This window comes from Gracilinanus agilis, chromosome 5, assembly GCF_016433145.1.
Source record: "Gracilinanus agilis isolate LMUSP501 chromosome 5, AgileGrace, whole genome shotgun sequence".
Taxonomy (NCBI): domain Eukaryota; kingdom Metazoa; phylum Chordata; class Mammalia; order Didelphimorphia; family Didelphidae; genus Gracilinanus; species Gracilinanus agilis.
The window spans coordinates 6,459,281-6,486,973 of record NC_058134.1 but is presented as its reverse complement, the minus strand read 5'-3'; the positions used below and the strand labels follow the sequence as shown (position 1 = coordinate 6,486,973).

Below are 27,693 nucleotides of genomic sequence, written 5' to 3'. Positions count from 1 at the left end.
GAATGTTCCAGACTAATGAGCATAACATTAACTGTGAGAGAAGAAGGCCACCTCAGGGCACCAACTAATGGAAAGAGACCCTTCCTAAAGAGTTATGGACGTTGTGGAGTGCATCGTCCTCTTCTCAGAGCCCTTGTGTTCTGTAAGACTCTGGGTGACTTTCCTCCTTTCCCTGAGAGTCTCCATTTCATATCTAAGGAGCTGGGAAGGATGACCTCTCTGGGTCACAGTTCCTTCATCTTGAAAAAAGGGGTTGGATTGGGTGACGTCCAAGAGGCTTTCTGGCTTTAGATCTAAGATCCATTCAGTGATTGAGGCGGATCAGAATCAGACAATATCAGCCTTGGAAGGGTTCCTGGCAATCACTGAGCCTAACTTCCACACGAGTGTGACTCCCCTCTGCAACATCCCCTACAAGATGTCATCCAGACATTGTCTGAAAACTCCAAGCCAGATGGAACCTTCCATTTCCCGGGGAGTCAGGAAGGGTTTTGTTGTCATTATTGTTTTGTTTTTCCTTGCATTGAGCCACGACACAATCCGTTTCCGAGGCTCCCTGCACCCCAATATACCGAAAGGCACAAAACTCTCTGGACTGTTCCCCCTTTGTCCCTACTTCTGTGCTAGGGTCCCGGCAAAAGTCTGCACCTGCTGAAGACAGCTTTTCAAGTCCTCAGAGACGGCTGCCATGCTCCCTCTGAGCCTTCTTTTCCCCAGGATAACCGCCTCCATCTCCTTCCGCCATTCCTCAGGTAGAATGACCTCAGTGCCCTTCACCAGGACCTTGGCTTCCTCGGCACACTTTCTGGGGGACCATGAAATTCACCAGGTGTGTATCCTGGCCTGAAGCACGACGCTGCGGATGGTGGCAGGACACGTGGAGGAGGCAGGGAACACGGCGACCCACCTCCCTCCCTCGACTTCGCCCTCCCCCCTTTGAGGCCCGCTTCATCATACCGTGGACTTATTTAGCGTCTTGCAGTCCATTCAAAGCCTGTGATGGAAGCAGGCCTGGAAAGGGAGAAAACAGAGAGGAAGAGTGTTCAGTCACCCTCTCGGTCGCTTAGGACTGTCAGAGAAGCGGGGGGCAGGCCTCTCTTTGTGGAGTCGTCCTCTCTGGATGAACAAAAGAAACCCTCTTTTACTAATTCTGAAAGTAACTCATCGCAGCGGGGTTCGGAGGCCTCGGCAAATAATTGTCTTAGGATACTGCCTGCTGTGTTCAATATTGAGCGCAAATGGAAGCCGGGCCCCTGACCCATCTTATTTCACAATTCTTCTGTTATTGAAATAATTCGAACTGGTTTGGGGGACGCCAGACCTTTATCAATTAACAGCAGGGAAATACCAAAGGTGGCAGCTTGCATATTTATCATCTTTTTTGTGTAACACTTAAATATGTATTAAGAAGTGACTGACATAAATTAGGCAGATTTCAGAAGCCACAGGCCGGAGCTTGTCGAGGACCCCCTTCTGCTTGACATTTCATCCTTGTCAAAGATCAAATTATTTTAATTTAGGCTGCAAATTATAAGGAATGAAGACTTCTTTGTGGGAATTCCCTGTGGTAATCTGACTTTTGTTGTTACTGCTGCTTGTCAGTGTGCAAAAGATATAATATGCATGCAAATAAGGTTAAAAAATATGTACTATCTAATTATCCAGCCAGTACATTCCACTTGAAGACAGTGGGAGGCCTGACACACAGTATGTGTTTGATTCTTTGAGGCCTGCAGGGTATTTACACAAGATTACTTTTAATTATGAAATTAATATCTGTTTATCTAGAATGTATAGCAGTAAGTGAGGATACACATGAGGGGAATTTTTTAGTAAAATAAATCATCTTAATTTAATACATAAAAAGGGGGAAAAAATCACTCGGCCTCTGAAAGAGACCTGCAAAGACCTTGTTTTCACCCCCACTGAAACAAATGGAAAGCAAACTTGGCACTTCCTCACTTGTCTGTTTCCCCCACTGCCATGGGGGCCCACGATGTGGTGTTCTGTCCCTCCGTTTTGTTTTGTGAGCATCATGGGATTGCTGCCTTCCTTTTGTAGTAAAGAGAGGAAAGAATGGCACTGGCAATGTTTGAACATAAAAGGGACTCCTTTGCTTTCTCCAGGACTAAACAGGACTTCTTTTTAGAGACTAAGAGAGCCAAGTAGCATCACCCAAATGAGATACGGTATTTGCATGTGACATCCCTATGGTAACCTCTCTCAACTCTTAGCAAAGAGGAATTCCTGAAAAGTTATTTACCAAGCAAAACATTAGCTACTGAAACCAGTGTTTGCCTTTGATTTGCATTGAAAAAATGGAGAACCATTTGGGGAGTCAGAACTCCTTTACTTGCTCCGCTCCTGGCACTAAACAAGGACAAAACAACCAATTTATTCAAAAAATTATAAAAACTTTTATAAAAAAAAACAATTTACAAAACAACCAACATTATAAAAATAGCAGAACCATTTCCCTATCCCAGTTCCACTGCAGGGATACTTGCAGTTCCCTAAAAGGCAGAATGGGATCATCAGAAGGGATACGGGTTGTAAATGAGAAGATCTCTGGGACCTTAAGCAAGTTATTTCCCAATTCTGACCTTCACTTTCTGCCTTGTAAAATCTTGGAATTGAATCAGGTGATCCTAACATCCTTTACAATTCTAAATCTTTTGATCCCTAATTCATTCCATCTACTTTGTCTAAGGGGTTCTTAACCTGGAGTCTGTGAACATGTTAGATAGATAGATAGATCGATAGATGATGGATGGATGGATGGATAGATAGATGAATGGAAGAATAGATAGTTAAATGGGTTAATAGAAAGGAAATAGAATTGTTTTCACATAGTTGGTTTCCTTTATCATCTCATGTCTTTTTTTTTAACCCTTAACTTCTATGTATTGGCTCCTTGGTGGAAGAGTGGTAAGGGTGGGCAATGGGGGTCAAGTGACTTGCCCAGGGTCACCCAGCTGGGAAGTGTCTGAGGCCAGATTTGAACATAGGACCTCCCGTCTCTAGGCCTGACTCTCACTCCACTGAGCTCCCCAGCTGCCCCCCATCTCATGTCTTTTATTTTTTTTTTTTTTTTGCATTTAATAATACTTCTCTGAGAAGGCTCCATAGGCTTCCCCTGACTGCCAGAAAAGTACAAGACGTACAATGAAGATTAAGAACATAAGTTTGCACTTTCTCTTTGCCAATCCATGTCTTCGACCTTCTTTAAAACTTTGATAAGAATGTATTTTAGAGCCTTTTCTGGTTCTACTTAATTAATTCTAAGCTGCCTGAATAAATTTACTTTATACATATGCTGTTTTAAAACTATTCTTGTCATATTTATGATTGTGATTTCTCCCTCATGCTCTTCCTTAAGACATACAATCTTCCTCCTCCCTTTCCCTTAAATCTCAAGGGGATAAGTCCCAATCCACTTCAGCACCTCTAAGCAGCGTCCTCCAGTCCTCCCTGATAGAGCCAAAGAAAAGAATTCCCTTCACCTTTGGCATTATCATGGCACCTTGTGGGGGTCCCTCTGAAGATAGAGTATTCCCACGACTTATTTGTTATTGGTTTCTCTTTCCTTTCTTCCACTAGAATGTAAACTCTTGTCGGCCAGACCTTTGTTCTACTCGTGGTTGTATCTCATATTCCATTTAGCTCAGTTCTTTGTGCCTATTAGGTGCTCAGAAAAATCGGTCAAATGAACAAGTAAATGTCTCTCTAATAAGACTGTGAACTCCTTGAGAACTTGGCCTGAATCATCTTCTTTTCACCCCCTTCCCCCAAGAGCTCGGGATATAATAGATCCCTAGTAAATGCTACTGACGAAAAGAGGCTTTACTTCCTAAAGACAGGCAAGCTAAAATGGTCAGGCCATCTAGACCCTGGACCTGTTATAATAGTAGATTCAGTAGCCGTGACAGCAAGGGTGATTGGATGGAGAGAGGAGGCAGGAGGATGGGCACACACATTTTAGCCATCTGATTCAAAGAAATTTGGTCTCACTGAAGGGATCCTTTTTCCACTCACATTTAAGATAATCAGATATTCTGGAAAGATTGACTCTGAAATGCAAAATAAATGGATTAAAATAGTCTCATGACAATAATGAAAACAAGATAGCCAAAGATAAATAAACTAATAATACAGATTTCAAATTGAGGATTTTCTATTTTTTCTCCCTCTTCCCTTTGTCTCTTTTTGGGATCAGTGTGATGGCGTGCAGCTAGACCTAATAAACATCTCACTGGAAGGAATTGCTATTTTGAATATTCCCAGCATGCATGGAGGATCCAATCTCTGGGGAGAGACCAAGAAAAGGCGCAGTCATCGCAGAACTGAAAAGAAGGGGTCAGACAAGAGAACAGCCGTCACCGATGTCAAGGAGCTGAAGTTTGCGACTCAAGGTAAGTTTCCCAAGATTCTTCCGAATCGGCATCTGATTTATTAGCTTGTGTACATTGCGAGCTTCTCTAGTGGAGGAATTTTTAATGCTCCATAATAAATGGTATATTCATGTTCATTTGAAATCATATTGCCTAAATAGCATGTGTGGTTATAGAACATCACAATACAAGTTTGGAATGTGGTGGAAATGTGACTGTTTCAATTTTTTTCTTTTTTTCCCCCATTATCCTTCTCTTGTAAAACAACAGAGGATGATGTTTCTTTTCCTCAAAGGAGATCACATTTATGCATGTATTTCTTGGATAATAAAATGTTGGCTTCTGCTATGTTCTCCATGTTCTGTGAGCAGAGAAATCATCGGAAATTGGCTGAACCTCAAGTGGAGAAAAATAAGCCTCCACCATTTCTGCTAACATCGCTTTAGATGCCTCACCCAAGGATCCAGGGAAACACGGATCCATTCAGAGGGTGGAAGAGGAGAGGGATTGTTATGGGAGAAAGACATGCCTTAATTCTGACTCTTTCCCAAGTCAGAGCAAAAACATGGAATCTCCACCTTACATATTAGACTCTTGAAACGTTACCTGTAGACACTAGAGAGAAGCCAGGATAAGCTCTCTTGCTGCTGATCCTGTAGGGCCATGAAATACAAGTAAGCAAGATAAGGAGAAACTTGGCATTGGGGAGAGCTGGTTGTTGTCTTTTGTATCTGAAGAAGACCAAAACGGCATCCCTATGTCAGATCAATGTATGGCGGGTCTGACTCTGGGCAGTCAGGCCTCTAGGATCGCCGAAGGCTCTACCACAGGTCAGACCCAAAGAGACCCTTCGAAAACTTGGGATGCAGGAGTCGCTGTCCTGGGGAGGCTAGAACGACACCACGGAGCTAGTATCCACGGCCCAGCAAGGCTTCAGCAGAGGGTGCCAAAGGGGCTTCCACATGGGTTCATTTCAAATATGAAGGGGGCTGTTTTGCTAGTGGACAAATAGCCACCAACTAAAGGATGGCCCAAAGTGAACAACTTGTGTATTCTCAAAAGCAGCATTCCTTCAAATGAAAAGATGCTGTCTTGTGTCCTTTTCCAATTGTTTCTGATTTTCAGCCACAGGGATTTGGATCCTCTGTACTTAGTACAGAGTACTTAGGAGGATCCATTTTTCTCTATGCGTGTGTTCATGGCTCCCCAGCCCCAGCACCTACAATCCTGGCTGTCCCCCAGAGCTTGGAATCTTTGCAGTTGGGCCACCCCACAGTGGTTTTGATTTTGTGTAACTTTTTTACACCCTAGTCATATCTAGAAATATCCCTCCCCGCTCCCCCCCCCCCAAAAGAACCCTTCTTTATAGTAAAGAAAATTACTCAGTCTGGCGAATGGGTTTGAAAATGCCCCTGGCACTGTATCCATGTGTATGCCCAGAGGCCACGATCTTGGGGGGCTCCTAGGGCGCGGCGACTGTTCTGGCCTCTCTGTCTATCCTCAGTCTTCAGCACAGTGCCTGGCACTTCGCAGGAGCATCCCAGATCCTCGCTGACTGATCCCTGACTTGTCCTCCTTTAGAAGATGCTCTGACAGAAGACGGGGGTGGGGCAGTTGGGTGGCTCAGTAGATTGAGAGTCAGGCCTAGAGACGGGAAGTCCTTTAATGTCCAACTAGGTTGGCTAATCCTAATGAAAAAGAAACCAAAACAAGTCATCCCTTGCAGTTCCACCCTCTGCCAAAAAACACAAAATGAAATGTAAAAACAAAAACCTTTTGATCAGACCCTAAAATTCATTGTGTGTCTTGCCTGAAAGCTTATTCGGGGGTATATCAGTTGTACTAATCAACAAGCATTTATTAATTTTCTTCTGTGAGCCAGCATTATACTTGACAATTGGGGGACAAAGACAAAGTGAAAAGGGCAAACAAAGGAGTTTAATTTGATCCTGAAATCCATAGGGAGCCACTGAGGGTTATTGAGTAGGAGGAGCCTGTCGTTTAGGAAAATCACTGACAGATTTTAGTTGAGGAAAGCCTTGCACAGAGAGTCCAATTGCTGGCTTTAATTTCTCACATGAAGCAAAGGGGATCATGAAAATTCTTTTGTGAACTCTGAAAGATGAGGGTTCATTCATGTCTTTATAGTTTTATATATTGAAAATACCGAACTTTGTTATCACCCAGAGAAGTGTTCAATGGCATTTAATAGAGAGGAACATGACACTTTCCAGGCTTGTAGAAGATGGACTTATTCTAAATGTGAAAGAAATGGACATTTGTTATCCATTATTACCGATTTTACTCAACGCTTTATGGGTTACTTAGGGTAATTTAGAAGACAGTGTTCGAAATTGGCTAAATAGAACTGCAACTTTCATTTCAGAGCTGAAGATGATGCATTTGGCATTTGAACACAGGCAAGCAGAACCATTTCCAAGCATTTAAATTCAGTGATTAAATTAATTAAATTTAGAAGCATGAAAAGAATTACATGCTGTATTATTATACCTGGATGCAAAAATTATTGGGAAAAAGATGATGGCAGTTGGTTTGTCTCATTCCACCAAAAAAAATGTGTCTACTGATACTGTATGAAGAATATGGGTTGGATACAAGTTGGTCAAAATATTTCTCATCACACAATCTTTTTAGGAAACTTTTCCCTTCTGTTTCCCTCCACCCCAAGTCTGTGATATTTAAAATAGATCTCCACTGGAAATTATCAATTCATCACATAAATGATAGTAGGTTATTAATAAAGCTAGCTGAATCTTTAAATTACTGTTTTACTATTGAAGATTAAATCAGCCCACAATCTTGGATTTCTTTATATAATTCTTCCCACCTCATCGTCCCCAGAGAATTTTCAAGAATTTCATTCAAATTGAAGAAGGTCCTTAAAAATAGGAGTTTAGAGGAGAAAAGATATTGGCCTTCTCTATAAAAATGGCAGCTCACTTTAAGAACTTAAGGTCAGATTGACCTTGACTACCTTGGTCTCCTTATACCAAGATTTGTGATCATCCAATTTAAGAGTGGGAAGGGATTTTCAAGACCCCCTCGTCTAACCGAACAAAGAAACTCTGCTACAGTGGATGTGTGGCCATCCAGAGCCCTTACCGGATGTCCTTCAGTGAGGAGAACTCCTTACCTTCTGGGGATATGGAATACTTTTTCTGGATAATTCTAATTATTAGGAAGGTCTTCCTTGCACCAACCTTAAACTTGTTTCTTACTTCAACAACAATTGCTACTTGTTGTGCCCTTTTTGGCACTTGGTATATCTACTGCTTAAAGGTGTATCCTCGACATTTGGTCCCTGATTCCCAGGGAGGAATTCAAGCAGGTATATTCTGGAGCCAAATCATGACTCCAGGAGAGCCAGGAATTAGATTTCCACTGTGAGAAACCAGTATAAATCTGGGCTCGATTTGTTGGTTAGCTGATCATTTAATCTTAAGAAAGTACAATAATGAAGATTAAGCTTAAAAGCAAGTTATAGGGGGCAGCTGGGTAGCTCAGTGGATTGAGAGCCAGGCCTAGAGACAGGAGGTCCTAGGTTCAAATCCGGCCTCAGATACTACCCAGCGGGGTGACCCTGGGCAAGTCACTTGACCCCCATTGCCTACCCTTACCAATCTTCCACCTATAAGTCAATACACAGAAGTTAAGGGTTTAAAAATAAAAAAAAATAATAAAAAAAAAAGCAAGTTATATGTTCATTTTTTTTCTTTCCAGTGAGGCAACTGTCAAACACTTAGGAGCACACTGTTAAATATAGGGGACCAGAAATGGCAATTAAGAGAATAAAATTGGCAAGAGCAGTTGGACTAGAGCATAAAAAAAGGGATCAATACAGAATCTCATGATAACTACAAACAACTATTACTGTTTAGTAGTCCAGGGATAATTAACATCAGGCATGATTTAATACAGAGAAGGTATACTCTCCAGCTAAGATACTAGCTTATGTCATGGAGGGTATCCTGTACAAGGTTCAAATGGTGAAGTGATTCTTCAAAGAGAGTGACTTCTTCTGGATTCCTCGGTTTACATGTCATATTGTTCTGATTGCTTCAAGTTCCCAGAACACTCTAGGACGTCCCCAGTGAGATTTGAGATGACCCAGGAGAGAGAAGATTTACTATTCATGCGTGAAATGATAAGTGGATAAAAAAATCTATTTAACTATTGAATCTAAAGAGACTGTGAGCATAAAGAAAAAGTAGAAAATATTCTCTGACTTTAAGGAATTTGCAATGTATTTGGGGAAGAGGGACAGAGTAGAGTCAGACCAAGTATCTTTGTAATACTTTCAGGAGGAAGGAAAGAGCCCTAACTATGGGAGACAGGGAAGCCTTCTTTCTTGTAAGGAATAACAGAGGAGCTGAGCCTTGAAGGAAGCTCAGGGTTTCAAGAAGGAGACATGGGGAAGTGGTCCATGCCGTACACAAGAGGACAGACACAGAAACAGAACGTGTGATGCTATGTTTAGGGGAACACCGAGGAGGCCCTGTTAGCTGGGACAGAAGGAGTATAATGGAAGGAATGAGGAATAAATGTGGTAACCAGCATAGGCTAGGTCTACATCGGAAATTATGAGCAGTTTGTAGTTCATCCTAAAAGGAATAGGGAGACAATAAATGTTGGTTAGCAGGGAAATGACAGGGTCAGATTATTATGGTAGTTATTAGAAGTTTTTGTTGAAGGGGGAGAGAGACTGCAAAGAAGGCCAATTAGGATATACTTTTAATAATCCAGGTGAGAAGCATAAGAACTGAACAAAGGTCATAAGCATGTGAATAGAGAAAAATTGACTGTTAGAAAAGATGTAAGGCTGGTAGAAAAACTCAATTTGGGGTTTATTATACATCAGGGATATGGGAGAGGGACAGGTTAAAGAGACTTGAAAGGCTATGAAGCTGGGTCACTGGAAAGATGATGATGATGACCTTAAAAATATAGGGGAAATTGTAGGAGGGGCAGATTTCTTGAAAATGATGAGGCCTGATCTGTATGAAAAATTGTATTTAATTAATTAATTTAGAATATTTTTCCATGGTTACATGATTCATGTTCTTTCCCTATCCTCCTCTCACCCACCTCCCATAGCCAACAAGCAATTCCACTGGGTTTTACATGTGTCCAAGGCCCAATTTCTCAGTATACTTATTTTGAGATTCAGTTGAAACATCTATTTGGAAATTTTTTAAAAGCAATAAGTGATGTGGGACAGGAACTGAGGAGGAAATTTAGGGATGAATATAAAATGTAGAAGTTCTTTCCAAAGAGAAGGTACTAGAACCATGGGTGTTAATGAGATCACCTACAGAGATAATAGAGATGGAGAAAAGAGGGCCTAGCACAGGGTCCTGGGGGACAGCTATAGTCAGAGACAGGATGGGAATGATATTTTTTTTGGTAGTAGAAACTAAGCCAGTACAGTCAGACAAGTAGAAGGAGAACCAGGAGAAAGCACTTTGATATAAATAATGCAGGAAAATATTGATAGAAAGAAGAATGTGTCAAATGTTTAAAGATAAAAAAGGATAAGAACTAGGGAAATGGTATTATAACTACTTGGGACTTTTTAAATTAATATTTCATTACAAATGAAGTTTTACTATTTATTACACAAATACGTGTGTGTGTGTGTGTGTGTGTGTGTGTATAGGAGGAAAAATGTCAAGTGATTAATTATGTAGAAATGAGGAGAAAATCCAAAGAAACCAAAGTCCAAGCAATGAAACTGCTACAAAATTGGAAATCATTTGCCTCCTTCTAATGCATCTGTGAATTCCTAGATAGGTGAAATTTCCCAAGTACTTTTTTCTTAAAACAGCCACCACAGTGCAACTGTCAATAATATGGAAATAGGTCTTGAACAATGACACAAGTAAAGCCCAGTGGAAATGCACATCGTCTATGGGTGGGGGCGTGGTTTGGGGAGGGAGAGAAAGAAAATGAATCGTGTAAACATGGAAAATTTTTCTAAAAAATAAAAAAATGAATAAAAAAGAATATTTTTCCATGGTTACATAATTCATGATTCCTGCTTCCCTTCTCCGTGCCAGAGCTGACAAGCAATTCCCCTGGGTTATACGTGTATCATTGTTCAAAACCTATTTCTATGTTATTCATATTTGCGGTGGAGTGATCTTTAAACACCAAAACCCTAATCCTATCCCCATCGAACCACATGATAGATCCTATGTTTTTCTTCTGCATTTCTGCTCCCACAGTTCTTTCTCAGGATGTGGATACATTCTTTCTCCCGAGTCCCTCGGGATCATCTTGGGTCATTGCATTGCTGCTAGCAGCCAAGTCAGTTACATTCAATTGTGCCACAATGTATCCATCTCTGTGTACAATAGTGGTTCCCAAACTTTTGGCCTATCGCCCCCTTTCCAGAAAAAATATTATTTAGCCCCCTGGAAATTTTTTTTTAAATTTTAATAGCAATTAATAGGAAAGATAAATGCACCTACGGCCATCACCGCTCCCCTGGATTGCTGCAGCACACACCAGGGGGCGGTGGCACCCACTTTGGGAATCACTGGTGTACAATGTTCTCCTGGTTTTGCTCCTTTCACTCTGCATCACTTCCTGGAGGTCTTTCTAGTTCACATGGAGTTCCTCCAGTTAATCATTCCTTTCAACACAATAACATTCCATCCCCATCAGATACCACAGCTTGTTCAGCCATTCCCCAAACTTTCCAGTTTTTTGCCACCACAAAGAGTGAAGATATGTATATTTTTGTACAAGTCTTTTCCCCTATGATCTCTTTGGGGTACAAACCCAACAGTGGTATGGCTGAATCAAAGGGCAGGCAGTCTTTTAAAGCCCTTTGGGCATAGTTCCAAATTGCTCTCCAGAAGGGTTGGATCAGTTCACAACTCCACCAGCAATGTATTAGTTCCAAGTATTTTTCATGTTAAGAGATACATGCTGTATGGCCTGACAATGGAGGGATATAGATAGATAGCTGAGGTCTCACTCAAGATCTCCAGTTTGGGTTCTGGCTGATGTTATAATACCTGCCTGAATCCCTACCTCTAGCTTAGAATTTTGTAATTATGATTTGGGACAGTGCTTTGTCTCTCTGTTGAATGCTGATGTCATTGTTCTTTAAAGACGGCTTCCACATGTAATTAATTGTTCAGCATTTGTCAGTGGCTGTTGAGGGTGACTGGATCACCTTCTGATTTGTCACACTTCATTTGTGTCAGTGCCATGTACAATTATGCCCAATGGCTCTTCAGATCCACACTAATTAGAATCAGTGAGGTAGGGTGGGAGCAGCCAGTAGTTCCTGGCTTCTTAGCCAGAGGGCTGATCTTTGAACCAAAGACTGAGATGCAAGTCGAAGATCTTCCACTTGTTTGGCTATGTGGATGTGGCTGAGCAATTGAGCCTCAGCCTTCCCTTCTATTAAATAGAACTGATGGGACTTTTATGATTGATTTCACCTGGTGATTGCACAAAAGTCACTGTTGATGCTCAAGAACGAAAAGAATATGAATTAACATTAGTGATCATTTTAGTAGATCAGTAGGCATATACTATGGATTTATGAGTCTAATGAATGGATTGTGTATATGCAAAATGCAAGAAAGAGTGTAATAATGATCATTGGTGTTGTTTATTCCCTCATATCATTCTTTGTTCTGAACCTCTAATTTCATCAGGATGTTGAATTCCCATTTGGAAATCCTCTCCCCCAACATAGAATAGCAACAGTCCATAGATGAAACAGATAGGCCTTCAGTCAGTTCATTTGTTTAGCACCTACTATGTGCTGGGCAACATGATGAGCACAAAGAATGACATTATTAACTCTAGAGCATTAATAGAATTGTTAATTATTCATCTTCCTGAATTTGGAACAAGATCAGGACCTCTTCCTTGAGAGGAGGAACCTCATGACCTTGACTGAAGTAAGACATGAACTAACCAGCTCAGGCAGCAGGGAAGGGAGCCTCGCCTTTAATATGCTGTGATAGGTCCAGGCTGAGCCTTCAAAGTCCCCCCCCGTCCAGCTTCAGAGCTGACCCGCTAAGAGGCTCAGGACCTGCTGGGCATCCTGACCTGCTCTCTCACAGCTCTCAGAGTCAGACATGATTTGCCCAGTGGTAGAGCACCAAGCTGCTCAATGATATCAATGGCCATCCCTTTTGGGGTACATGGTGTGTTTTGCAAATTAAGCAATTTTGTGACCTTTTGAGGCAGTACCTATGAGCTGTTCTATGAGATAGTTTATCAAGTAAGGCTCACTGCAGGAGCTCATGCACTGCCAGTTGTCAGTCTCTCAAAATAAGAATAAAAACACCTCATGTGTGCACCCACCATGGTGATAGGAGCCTCAGGAAGATCTTTCACCGAAGTCCAGCTCGTTATTCCAATTATCATATACGATAGTGTAAAAATCACTTCCATTTTATGGACGAAGGAGTTTCCAAGGTCATTTCAGCTTCCCTTTCCAGCCCTGAGAGACAATTCCCTTTTGAGGGAGATTCATTAAAAGAGAGTAATTATGGTCTACTTCACAGATCCACATGAAGAAAATGTATCTCAGACCAATTCCATTTCCCATTATGGTTGTTCCTTTCATACAAGAAGACAGATCTATTAAGTATCTTCCACCCTTTTTAAACATGTCAAAGCAAGTCATTAGTAATACTGAGATGAAAGGACGGGCCTCTGAACCTCTGTATCAGAAACATAAACATGGAGGACAGCAAATTCCAAGAAGATTGAATAAAAGTACATCCAAGAAATGCTGTCCTCTCCAAGCACTGAGGTTTGTGTGCACGTGGCCTCAAGTACTGCAAGCCTTCAGAACGGGCACACTTTCCTGAGTGATCATCCAAAGGTGTAGGTGCTTCTGTCCAAAGGGCTGCAAAATATTTCCCCCCCGATAGGTGACATGCATATTTGTAGTTTTTGATTAGAATAAGCCATTATCAATGGACTATTTGGAAAAATAGCATTTCTAATTTTTTGGGGGGGTTAAATGGTTCTTAGGAATCAAATTTATATTATGTCATTTTTATAATAATGCATTCCCCCCAAAAGAAGAGATAAAGGGAGAAAAAACCTACCTTTTTTCTACTATGTTGATATGTCAAAGCTCCTCAGAGCTTAGTGTAAATTCTGAGAAATTGAGCATAGGACTGAATATAGGGAGGGACTATTTTCTGCATCACTTTTGTAGGATTTTTTTTAATTTTCAAGTTAAAGAGCCTTCCTTAGTATATGATGGGCTGGTCAAGTATCTGTATCCAGTCTCTTATAAATCAACAAGGGGAATAATGAATATTAGTCAGGAGTCTACTGTAAGCCAATCATTGTGTTTTTTTTATTTTTTCTTTATTAAAATTTTTATTTTAATAACAAATTTCCACATAAGTTTTCCAAAGTCATATGATGCATATTGTCTCCATCCCTTCTTCCCTCTCCCTTCCAGAAGCTGATAAGCAATTCAGTCTGGGCTATACATGTACTATCATACAAAACATATTTCCATATTATTCATTTGTGTAAGCAAATAATCTTATAGAACCAAAACCCCAAAACATATACCCAAATACACAAGTAATAAATCATATGTTTTCATCTGCATTTCTACTCTAAAAGTTTCTTATTTAGAGGTGGAGAGCATTCTTTTTCATAAATCTTCAGAATTGTCCAGGACCAATGTATTGCTGTTAGTAGCAAAGCCTATCACATTTGATTATTCCATAACACTGAAGTTACTGTTTGTAATGATCACCTGGTTCTGCTTATTTCACTCCACATCAGTTCAGGTAGGTCTTTCCAGCTCTTTCCGAAATCATCCCATTCAACAGAGCATGATAGTATTCCATCACCATCATATACCACAGTTTGTTCAGCCATTACCCAATCAAGGGACACCACAAAAGGCACAGCAATAAATATTTTTGTACAAACAGGTCCTTTCCTATTTTTCTTTGTCTCTTTGGGATACAGACTCTGTAGTAGTATTACTGAATCAAAATGCATTCTTTTATAGGCCTTTGGGAGATAATTCCAAACTGCCTTCCAGAATGGCAGTGTCAGTTCACAACTCCACTAGTAATGTATTATTTTCCCAGTTTTGCCATATCCCCTTCAACATTCAATATTTTCCTCTAATCTCATATTGGTCAATCTGATAGGTGTAAGATAGTACCTAAGGGTTGTTTTAATTTACATTTCTCTGATCAAGAGGGATTTAGAACATTTTTATATGATTATTGATAGCTTTGATTTCTTTATGTGAAAACTACATATATATGTATATATATATATACACACATATATATATCCTTTGACCATTTATCATCAATTTGTGGATGACTTGGGTTCTTATGAATTTGCCTTAGTTCTTTGCATATTTGAGAAATAAGATATTCATCAGAAAAATTTGTTATAATTTTTTCTCAGTTTGTTGTTTCCCTTCTAATCTTGGTTGCATTGGTTTCGTTTTTAAAACCCCTTTTTAATTTAATATAATCAAAATGATTCATTTTACATCTTGTAATGGTCTTTATCTCTTGTTTGGTAATAAATTCTTTCCTTCTTCATAAATCTGGCAGGTAACCTATCCTATGTTCCCCTAATTTACTTATAATATCATTCTTTATGTTTAAGTCATATATCCATTTTGACTTTATCTTGCTAAATGGTGTGAGATATTGATCTAAACCTAATTTTTCCTAGACTGTTTTCCAATTTTCCCAGCAGTTTTTGTCAAATAGTAAGTTTTTATTCCAAAATCTGGGATCTTTGGGTTTACCAAACACTAAATTACTGAGGTCATTTACCCCTAGTCTATTGCATTGATCCACCCTTCTATTTCTTAGCCATACCAGATTATTTAGATGACCACTGCTTTGTAGTACAATTTGTGATTTGGTACTGCCAGGCAGGACACCATCTTTTTTTTCCATTAGTTCCCTTGATAATTCTTGACCTTTTGCTCTTCCAGATGAATTTTGTTATTATTTTTTCTAGTCCTATGAGTTTTGGGTTTTTTTGGTAGCTTGATTGGTGTAGCATTGAATAAGTAAGTTAATTTAGATAGAATTGTCATTTTTATAATATTAACTCATCATTAAGCAATTAATGTTTTTCCAATTATTTAAATATAATTTTATTTGTGTGATAAGTGATTTGTAGTTCTGTTTGTATAGTTCCTGTGTTTGTCTTGCGGAGTTCATGGATGGCTTGCTCAATTTCTTTCTCTGAGATGGGATTATTTAAATATTCCATTTCCTCTTTGTTAATCTAGGCAATTAATACTTTTGTAAATACTCATTTCACCTAGATTATCAGGTTTATTATCATATAATTGGGAAAATAACTTAATAATTGCTTTAATTTCTTTTTCATTAGAGGTGAAATGACCCTTTTCATTTTTGATACTGGTAATTTGATTCTCTTTTTTCTCTTTTTTTCTTCAAATTAACTAATACTGTATTTTATTTTTTTCATATATAGAACCAGCTCCTAGTCTTATTTATGAGTTCAGTAATTCTTTTACTTTCAATTTTATTAATTTATCCTTTCATTTTTAGGATTTACAATTTAGTCTTTAATTGGGGATTTTTAACTTGTTCTTTTCTTAGTGTTTTCTAACATGTCCAATTCATTGATCTGCTTTTTCTCAATTTTATTGATGCAAGCATTTAGGATATAAATTTCCCCCTGATATTGCTTTGGCTATATCCCATAAATTTTGATATGTTATCCTTTCATTGTCATTCTCTTTAGAGAAATCAGTGGTTGTTTCTATGATTTGTTCTATGACCCACCTGTTCTGAAGAATTAGAATATTTAATTTCCAGTAATTTTTAATTTGCCTTTCCATGAACCCTTATTGATTATACTTTTTATTGCATTATGATCTGAAAAGTTGCATTTATTATTTCAGCTTTTCTGCATTTGATTGTGAATTTTTTATGTCCTAGTACATGGTTAATTTTTGTATATATACCATATGCTCATGAAAAGAAGGTATATACCTTTTTATCCTGATTCAATTTCCTCCAGGTATCTATTAAATCCATCTTTTCTGAAATTTCATTCACTTCCTTTAATTTTTACTTATTTATTTTTTTTGTTAAATTTATCTAGCTCTGAGATGGGAAGATTGAGGTTCCCCACTAATATAGTTTTACTCTTTATTGCCTTCTTAAGCTCCTTTAGTTTCTCCTTTAAAAATCTGGATGCTACGCCTTTTGATGTGTATATGTTAAGTATTGGTATTTCTTAATTGTCTATACTTCTCTTAATCAGATCTATTTTTGCTTTAGCTTTGTTTGAGATCATGATTGCTCCTCCTGCTTTTTTGTCTCAGTTGAAGACCAATAGAGACTTCCATAGCTTGTTACTTTTATTCTGTGTATCTACCTGCCTCAAATGTTTTTCTTGTAAACAATATATGGTAGGATTCTGGTTTTTAATCTACTCTGCTATCTTCTTCCATTTTATGGGTGAGTTCATTCTGTTTACATTCACAGTTATTACTACCATCAGTTTACCATCCATCTTGCTTTCCTCTTTTAATCCTGTCCTTTCTCCTTTCCCTCTCTCTGTCCACACCAGTGTTTTGCTTTTAATCACTCCCCGCTTCCTCCTTCTCTATATTACTCCCCTCCACACAATCCCCTTTCTTATTCACCTTCTACTCTATAAGGTAAGATAGGATGCTATATCCCAATGAATATGGCTATTCTTCCCTCTCTGAGCCAATTCCAATGAGAAGAAAGTTTAAGTATTACCTGTCACCACCCTCATCTTACCCTTCACTGTAATAGTATTTACACACACACAACTCTACATGATATATTTACCCCATTTTACTTCTCTTTTCCTATTTCTCTTAAGACAATTAACTTTTTCACACCTAGATTTTTAAAATATACTCATCCTAAACAACTTATTACCTCCCTCTCTGTCTTTGTATATTTCTTCCAACTACTATAGAGATGACAATTTTTAAAAATTACACGTATCATTTTTCCATATAGGAATATAAACAACTTGACCCTTATTGAAGCCTTTAATTTTTTCACTTATTTACCTTTTTATGCATTTCTTGAATTTCATATTTATTTGGACATAAAATTTTCTATTTAAGTTCTGGTCATTTCTTCAGGAATGCTTAGAAATCTTCTATTTTATTAAATGATTGTACTTTGCCCTGAAAGAATAGTCAATTTTCATGGGTAGGTGATTCTGAGTTGTGAACCCAGTTCCCTTGCCTTCAAATATCATATTCCAAGTCTTCCAGTCCTTCAGTGTGGTAGTTGCCAGATCCCATATGATACTGTCTGGGGTTCCATGTCATTTGAATTGTTTCTTTATGACTCTGCAGTATTTTCTTTTTTGGCCTAGGAACTCTTGAACTTGACTATAACATTCATAGGAGTTCTCATTTGGGGATTTATTGCAAGAATCTGTGGATTCTTTTCATTTCTATTTTACCCTCTTGATCAAGAATATCAAGGCAGTTTTCTTGGATAATTTCTTGTAACATGATGTCTAGTCTTTTTTTTCCCCTTTTGTCATGACTTTCAAATAATCCGTTAATTCTTAAATTGTTTCTCCTTGATCTGTTTTCAAGGTCAATTTTTTTCAATGAAATATTTCATTTTTCTTCTATTTTTTCATTCTTTCAGTTTTGTTTTATTGTTTCTTGATGTCCTGTGAAGTCATTAGCTTCTATTTGCCAATTTCTAACTTTTAAATACTGAATTTCTTCCATGACCTTTTGATCTTCCTTTTCCATTTGGTTGATTCTACTTTTTGTGGAACTCTTTTGTTCATTGGATTATTTTTTCCCTCTTTACAGTAGGTTGGTTCTATTTTTCAAGGAACTCTTTTCTTCATTAATTTTTTGAGGGTTTTTTTTTTTGGCCTTTTTTCCCAGTTGACCAGTTTTACTTTTTAAGCTGTTATTTTCTTTTTGCTTTAATTTCATTTTTCTTTTCCTATTTTCTTCCCATTTTTATTCAACCTATCTTATATGATTTTTAATTCCTTTTTGAGTTCTTCCATCACTTAAGACAAATTGCCATTTTTCTTTGAAGTGTCACATGTGGTTGCTTGAATCTCACAATTTCCTATTGATTCTATGCTTTTCTCTTCATCTCCATGAAAGTTGTCTATGGTTAGGAATTTCTTTTTCTGTTTATTCATTTTCTTTTTTCTTTTTCTTTGTTTTTTTTTGCCTATGGACTAGAAGTTTTGAAAGGTACTGATTCTGTCTCCTCTATTTATGGCTAGTCTTCACTACGGTTCAGGCTTGAAAGGGCCCAGTATTATGGACTCCCAGGCCTCACTGCAGGCTGGTGTCAGGGCTTGGGACTTCAGGGTATGGGTCTGAGTTAGAGTTTGTGTAGTCCTGGCATCCCAAAGTTGGCCTATGCCCAGGTTTGGAATCTGGTACATTAAGTGGGGCATGGGGGGTTAGCCAACACTTCTCTGTGTGTAGTTTTGCTTCTCTTCCTCTCTTTTCCCATAAAAATCAACTCTTTCAAGTTCTGTTTGGTGGGAGAGCCCCTCACACTCCATCCTGCTGTTGGTTCTTGACTCCTGCTTTTTACAGATTTGTTTGGAAGGACTGTCAGAGCTGTTTCAGCGTTTGCCACTACTGAGCTGCCATTTTGGCTCCACCCCTACTTGTGCTAAGTTTTAGAGATACCTAAGAAGTCTCTACCTTCACTGGGCTTATAGTCTGGTCAGGAGGAACTACATGGATCCATGAATCAATCTATAGAGAGTCAGGGGAGTAGAACTGTCTCTTTTTTTTAAATTCATGCCACTAGGCCTTAGCATATGCATATACAGTAAGCACTTAAATATGAATTTAATTATACTGCCTTTTGATTTCTTCATTCTTCAACAATTTCTCTCTTTACCAATGTCTATTAACTCTTATTCTGTTCTTACCATCCTAAAACATGAAAGTATGTTAATTCTAGATTGTGTTAAACTGTATTCTCTAGAAAATCTAATGGATTTAATGTGAATTTTATTCCTGGATAAAGTGAATGTTATGATTACTAGTAAAAATATCCCATTATGCAAAATACTAACATTTAGCTAACATTTTAGTATATGTGTAGAATTAAAAGAAATCCCAGTCTTATTAACAAATTCTGTTTGTTTCATATGGAGTATAGAAATAAAAATGGATTCTGATGTAAATAGTTACATTTTTTCAAGTTTTAGATTTTATACTCATTTTATTTCAGCATATGCAAAAAGGTTTACATTAATGTGTTTTCTTTTTCTTTCCATCTCTATGAGAAAGTTTATTTTAGAATTTTGAACAAACTCTTATCTCTTAATTGATAATCTGTTGTTTTCTTGGATAGCCTACTTGGGTTACTATTATTATTATTATTATTATTATTATTATTATTATTAGTAGTAGTAGTAGTAGTAGTAGTAGTAGTAGTAGTAGTAGTAGTAGTACTGACTTCTCCCTTCTGTGTGTGGATATTTCCATTGATAAATTATCTTTGTGAACATTACTTTCATTCAAATGCCAGCACGAAAGACAGCAATTAAGAAGAATCTATAGCATGCGTTTTCTTTCTAGAGGAGAGGAATGACCATGTAGTTGTTTGCTGAAATGATCATTAGCTTCCTTCGCAAGTCAAGAAACCATTCTGTTACTCTAAATTATTTTAACTAACATATAAGAATTAGATGCCATTTTTGAAGCTTTAAGTTTGCCTCATAGAAAATCCAAATTCTATAACCTTGTTGCTGGTTTTCATTGAATAAAAGCTTATTCATAGGTAATTTTCCAGCCCTTCAATAAATCTGGGGTCTCATTGGCACAAATTCTCTACCCAACAAGTTGAGATCATAATTCATTCACACCTCTTCCACTTGAGCTACACTTGCCCTTGTATTTTGCAAATTATTCATTGGAAGTGAGAGTCTATGTATCTCTAGATATGTATACTCATGAAGTATTTGGCTGCCCATCTCTTAGACCTTGCGCTTGTTCCATTAAAATATCTTAGTCTTTTCTAGTAATATATTTACTTCACTGGGTGTGATTGTCCCTTCCACAGAGACGTTGCTATGGTGACTTGTTGGGTTGAAATGATAGTCTACTGGCATGGGTGTTACCTAGACATTACCAGGACTTTAGATGTTGAAAAAATATCTGTAGACAAATTGTGTCAAGGCTCTGAGAAAAAGAGAATATATCTGATTCCATTTCCATGCTTCCCCAGGCAAAAGCAGTAGCAATTCATATACATTTTGCTCCTCTCTAGGCAGTGAAAGCAAAGGGTACCAGAAGTGGTCAAACCATGGATAGAATCAGGATGTTGACAGTATCATAAGAGTGTCTGCCTGGTATTGGCAAAAAGGTGTGGGCCAGAAGGACTAAACCATGATCTAAAGTGGTTTGTATGGATGAAGTTAAGCCCACAGTATTTCTAACACCTCTATTTCTCTTAAATGCCAGCTAGGGAAGTTCTTGTTCACTTTACTTCCTGTTCCCTTCTGGAGCAGTAGAGATAAACCAATACCTGTGTGGAAGAAAGGGGGAAAATATAGCATTCCTTGATAGAGTTCCCCTCACAGCCTGCTATACATTGTATTTACATCTCCATCTTCTGGACTGTTCATAATAGTAATAAATTCACCAACTATTAACAGTAGTTTTGTCTCAGTTCATGCTTTAAGACTAAAACAGAGAAAGTCAATCTAGGAGGAGAGATATTTCCCTGGCCCCAATTTGAAGTGTGTGGATGGGGAGGCGGCAATAAGCTGATTAGAAAAAAAGTTTTGGCAATTCATTTCTGATGATACTTTAGAGCTTACTCACTGAATTGACTTAAAATTTGGAAACAATTATTAGAATATGAACCATTGGAGAGAGAATGGTGGAAGTTGATATGGAGTCTGGCATTATACAACATTTAATATACACTCCTGTCCTTATCTCACATGGAGACCTAACATCTGCACATTTCTTTGATAATATCAGCATTTGAATATAATTCATTGTATGAGATTCACTGATCTGAAAAATAAAAGTTTTTGTTTCAAATATAAGGTAGGCATTATTAGAAAGATTCTACAGATTTTCTCATATAATCCTTTCCTCTTCTTTTTAATGAATTTGAGACTCAACTTCTTGACCATTCGAAGTATCTTTTAAAGGAAAGTAAATAAGAGAAGTTAATTAGAAGAGTTGCAGCTCATTGGGGGAATACTTCATAGCAGACTTATGAGAAAGTATAGACAAGAATTACATAGAATAATATGTGAGTGGATTGTGGGATGAACTATATTGAGAAAATTCCAAATGTCTTTCTATTTTGAAGCATAGAGTCATGCAGATAGAAGGTATTGAAGGACTGGCCTTGTCTTCTGGAAAATGAAAAAAAAGATAATTTATACAGAGTTTTAAGAATAGAGCATCAGAAATAAAAAGGAAAAAGCTTACTTTAGGAAGGAAAGGATACAAAGGAGATGAAAATGGAATCTCCTATGTGATTCTGAGAAGATTAGTACCATCGACCAAAACAAAAAAATCAGTTGACAAGGTTATTGTAAAAGGGTGCTCATTGTTAGATATTTTGAATGTGGATCAAAACTCAAAAATGTTTGTAGAGATAAGTAGGATATATTTAGAACCATAAGAATGCATAGCTTCTCAAGAGAGAAAGAACATTGGGATGAGTACTAAGTCATAGAGATAGCCATAATTGAGGTAGGAGGAATAATGATAACCATATGAGAAGGTAAAGAACCTAGAATGGTATTGCAGGCAAATAGTATCTAAATGTCTCTGAGAGAATGCATGCAGGATACTGTTGGGAACAAAAGCCAAGTTTCATGGAATAAAGGAAAGAAAAAAATTAAGCTATATATATATATGTGTGTGTGTGTGTGTATATATATAGCTAAGGAGTCAACAAGTATAGACAGTGATTCTGTGAATTAGATTCTGAAAGGAAGGAAAGGAACAATCCAGTATCAATAATGTGTCTGAGCAAGCATATTTTTATTGTGTTATTTTGTTTTGTTTATGTTTAAGATGGAGGATATCTGTGCATTTATAAAGGTGGAAGGAAAGAAACAGGCAGAAACAGAGAGATGGATAGTTGATGAAGATAAATAGGATTTATAAGAGACCAGGAAATTTCATTATTTTCTCAACTGAAATCTTCCATCAGTATCCAAAGGTTTAGGGATCTGCTTCCCAAGGGTTCCTGGACTTGGCAACAAATAAAAATATACAGAGCAAAATTTTTTCCAGCATCTTTACTTATCCTTATATCCTCTTCTGTTTTCCCTTCTCATCATCCCATCATTTTCCAAACCACACACTCTGTCACCCATGTACTGGCAAGTCCTCTATTATCATGAGAAGATAATTAGAGTACAAGCCACATAGGAATCACAGGTGCACAGAGTAATGAGGAAATCTCTCTCCCTAATGGCATTTTTCTTCTTTTTTTCTAATTCTCCTACTTCCATTCAGCTTCATTCTCCAATCAGATTCCCAAATCCCATTACCAACCTTTTTTTTTGAGACAATGGGGAATCTCCCCACTGTATGTATTCCTCACATGTTCATCTCTAGCTTCTATATTGTTGGTAGGACATTTATACCCTATACAAAATTCAGATGAGGACAGTCCATATGGTTAAAAGATTATACATATATATGTATATATATGCACATAAAAATACAAACAGAACCTATCAGGTGAAAAATGAGTTTCATTGGTATTGAGTTCTTCTGCTCAGCTTTTAATGACCCAAGTGTTCTCCTTGAAACAAAGGATCTTCTATGTGAGTGCAAGTCCATGTAAGGGCGCACAGTAAGTGTATGCAGGCTACAACACTTTACTAATGAAACATTGGGCAAAAGCAATAGCATATAGGAGAAATGGACACAAGTTGACAAAGTAAAGACAGAGACTTGCCATAGACTTCCCAAATTCCCTACAAAAAAATGACAAAATGTTGCCTCCAAACAAATTCTGAAGAATTTCCCAATAAAAGGATGGAATCAAACAATTTCCCCACTCATGACAACTGAGAAGAATGGCAGGAAAGGTCTGTCTCACTGGACTGAAAATAGAGTTCAGTCCAAGATAAAGTGTACCCCTGTAAGTCAGCATAATACCATGGGAGCAGTTGAATCAGTAGCCACCCTGGCTTCCAGAGTTCTGAGTCCACAGATGGTAAGGGGGTCAGACAGTGGCTTAGAAAGAGACTACAAGTGACCTTAACTAGCACTGGAAGCAGTTCTGCTTTGCAGTGCCCCTTCATAGCAAGCAGGAGCACTAGTAGGAGTGTGACTCTGAGAACAGTTACAAGGCATAAAAGAGTGCTTATGGTCCACACACAGAGCAGAGGCCAGGAGAACAGCAACCACACATCTCTTTAGATTATACCACTGTGGTATGTTGTGAGGAAGATTAATAAATGAGTATTTAGAATCCCAGGCAATCAGGGTACAAACTCCTCTTCCTCTGAGGTCTCCCAGGAGAAAGTTACAAATTGTCCCCAACCACTATGGAGTCCATCTCAGAGATAGAAGCAACACTTCCTGCTTCCCCATTCCATTTAGAATCCTTCAGCCATGCCTGCTGAGTCTTCTAAATACTCATTTATTAATCTTCCTCACAATAGGAAGAAGTAAAAAGTTAAAAGACTCACAGGACTAGCTCTAAAGACAGGAGCACTAAAAAACTCAAAGCTTTGGACAGATCCCCTTCCATCTCAGGAACAAAGTCCACTTTGACATAAAACCAAAAGTTAAGAAATAAGCTAAAACATGAGAAAATAACAAGAAAAATTAATAACCTGAGCATAGAAAGTCACTATGATGATAGGGAAGATCATAACATAAATTCAGAAGAAGACCACAGTGTCAAAGCAGACACATGAAAGTTTCAAAGAAAACTGTGAATTAATCTCAGGCCCAAAAAGGCTTCCTTGAAGAGCTAAAATAAATATATAAGATTGTAAAGATCAAATAAGAGGGATCAAGGAAAAATTGGGAAAAATTAAGACTGACACAAGAAAATAATGAAAAAGAATCAACAACTTAGTAAAGGAAGCACCAAAAATTACTGAAAGAAAAAATACCTTTGAAAACTGAATAGGCCAACTAATAAAAGAGGCATAAAGATCACCCTGATAAGAACTTCTTTAAAAAGCAGAATCAGTCATATGGAAAAGGAGGTACAAAAGCTTATTGATGAAAATCAGTCCTTGAAAATTAGAATTGGGCAAGTGGACTAATGATTACATGAAATAGCAAGAAAAAAATAAAACATCAAAATGATAAAGAAAAAGAAGAAAATTTGAACTATCTCATTGGAAAAATCAACTAACCTGGAAAATATTTGGAGGAGAGATCATTTTAAAATTATTAGAATAGCTAAAAGCCATGATTTAAAAAAGGTCCTAGACATCATTTTTCAATTAATTATCAAGGATGAAGGGGTGTCCATCAATTGGGAAATGGCTGAACAGATTGTAGAATCTGATGGGGATGGACTATTATTGTGCAGAAAGGATTGATGAACTGGAGGAATTCCATGTGAACTGGAACAACCTCCAGGAAGTGATGCAGAGTGAAAGGAGCAGAACCAGAAAAACATTGTACACAGAGACAGATACATTGTATCATGATCAAATGTAACTGACTTTGATACTAATAGCAATACAGTTACCTAGGACAATCCAGAGGAATTTATGAGAAAGAATGTTGTCCACATCTCAAAAAGGAACTGTGGGAGCAGAAACTTAGAAGAAAAACATAGGATCAATCACTTGGTTCAATGGAGATAGAATTAGGGTTTTGATGTTAAAAGATCACTCTACTATACACATGAATAATATTGAAAATGGTTTCGAATAATGATACATGCGTAACCCAGTAGAAAAATCATAAATCATGTAACCATAGGAAAAAAATTCTTAATTAATTAATCTTTTGAAAAAACAAGAAAAACAAAAGATTAGAAAAAATTTTAAGATTAAAAAAAAAGAAATTATCAAGGAAAACTTCCCTGATAGCACAGAACCAGAGTATAAAATAAAATTGGAACAATCTATCCATCACCTTCTTAAACAGATACCTCAAATGAAAACTCTCAAAAATATTATAGTCAAATTCTAGAGCTCTCTGGACAAGGATAAAATATTTTAAGCCTCCATCAAGAAAAAAATCCATTAAGCCACAGTGAAGATAACACAAGATTTAGCAGCTTTTACAGTAAATGGTACAAAAAATAGAAATATAATATTCCAGAAGGCAATGAAGCTAGGATTATAGCCAAGAATCATCTATCCAGCAAACTTGAGTGTAATACTTTGGTAGAAAAGGGACATTTAGTGATAGAAGGGATTTTCAAAAATTCAGAGTTATCTAAAGTCATATAAAAATACTCTAAATCAATTTTGATTAAACAAATGCAAATTAAAACAACTCTGTTACTACCTTACACTTACCAAATTGGCTAACATGACAAAAAAAAGAAAAATGACAAATGTTGGAGGTTACACACAAAATCTGGGACACTGCTGGTAGTGTTTTAAAATGTTCTAAACATTTTGGCAAGCAATTGGAACTATGTCCAAAGTTTCTACAACTGTGCATATCTTTTGACCCAGCAATATTACTATTCAGTCTATTCCAAGAGATTAAAAAAGAAAAGGACCTATTTATACAAAATCTTTTCTAGTACCTCTTTTTGTGGTTGCAAAGAATTGGAAGTTGAGAGGGTGCCCATCAATAGAGAAATGATTGAACAAACTGTGACATATAATTTTGGTGGAATAATATTGTTCTGTAAGAAATTATAAACAAGATACTTTCAGAAAAAAACATGCAAGTTTATGTGAACTGACACAAAGTGAAATGAGCAGAACCAGGAGAATGTTATACACACTAACCACCTTACTGCATAATGATCAACTGTGAATGTCTTAGCCATTCTGGGCACTGGAATTATATAAAACAGTCTTGAAGGACTTAAGATGAAAATGCTGTCAACATCCAGGGGAAGGATCGATGAAGTTTGAATACAGATCAAAGCATATATATTTTTTGGCTTTCCATTTTTTTTAAGTTTATTTTTTCTTTGGTTATTTGGTTTTGGTCTTAATTTTATTTCACAACATGACTAATATGGAAATATAGTTTTGCATGACAGCACATATATAACCTTTATCAAGTTGTTTGAGTGAGGAGTAAATGGAAAGATGAAGAGAATTTGTAACTTTAAATTTACCCCCAAAATTGTCTTTAAATGTCATTAGAAAAACTCCTAAAATTTTTAAGGAGAGCAGTTGTATAAAGTCACTGGAAGATGAAGTAGATAGGCCACATATCATTAGGAAAGGATAAGAGCTTTATATAATCCATTGTTATCTAACTAATATTAAACAATTTTTTAAAAGCCACCAACATGTTTGGTTTTCCCTGTGGATAATTTATGAAAGGATATGAGTGGGTTGTGATTTGCATGGCTAAAGGGAATATCCATCAATGTAATTCATGGAAATCTTGAAGGAAGTTGTGAGGAGATGGTGAACTATCCTGATTCTGTTTATCTCCACGGGACTAGTGTTAAAGGGATTAATTTTTAAACTGCCAGAAAGTGAGATGGAGGCCAAGTTCTGAAAAAAAGTAAGAGAAAGCTCATCCATAAAAGCCCCACCATCCCAGGGGCAGAGTCTGTGGTTCTGGTAGTAAAGGAAGGTATAGGCAGCATGGCTTGGAAATCGCTGTGAAGTGGCATGGAAATATATTTCCTGGCTAGAAAAGGAGGAAGTGATGAGGAAAATGGGGACACTAATACACCGTTGATGAAACTGTGAACTGATCCAGCCATTTTGGAGATCAATGTGGAATTATGCCCTGAGAATTATACAACTATGCATACCCTTATAATCAGTAATATCACTCTTGGATTTATATTCCAAGGTGGTAAGGGGGAAAAAAGAAAGGAACATATATATTCTAAGATATTTATAATTGCTCTCTTTGTGGTACCAAAGAACTGAGCAGATGTCCATTGGTTGGGAAATGGCTAAATAGCAGTGGCATATGATTATGATAGAATTTCTACTGTCTCATAAGAAAGAATGAGCAGGTTAATTTTTTTTAATGAAAGACCTATATGCACTTATGAAATACAAGATAATAGATCAAGAGACTATTATATACAACTATAGAATTAAAATATTCAGAGAATAATTTGTGAATGCCCATCTCCAGATAAAAATA

General features: G+C 37.4%; 1 protein-coding gene across 1 annotated transcript in view; it reads left to right on the top strand.

Annotated features, from left to right (window-relative positions):
* DGKB (diacylglycerol kinase beta) overlaps window positions 1–27,693 on the top strand; it is a 490,262-nt gene that overhangs the window by 451,750 nt on the left and 10,819 nt on the right. The window contains exon 21 of the mRNA XM_044678847.1: window positions 4,217–4,412. Within this exon, the coding sequence (XP_044534782.1) occupies window positions 4,217–4,412 (196 nt within the window). The remainder of the gene's footprint in view (window positions 1–4,216; window positions 4,413–27,693) is intronic.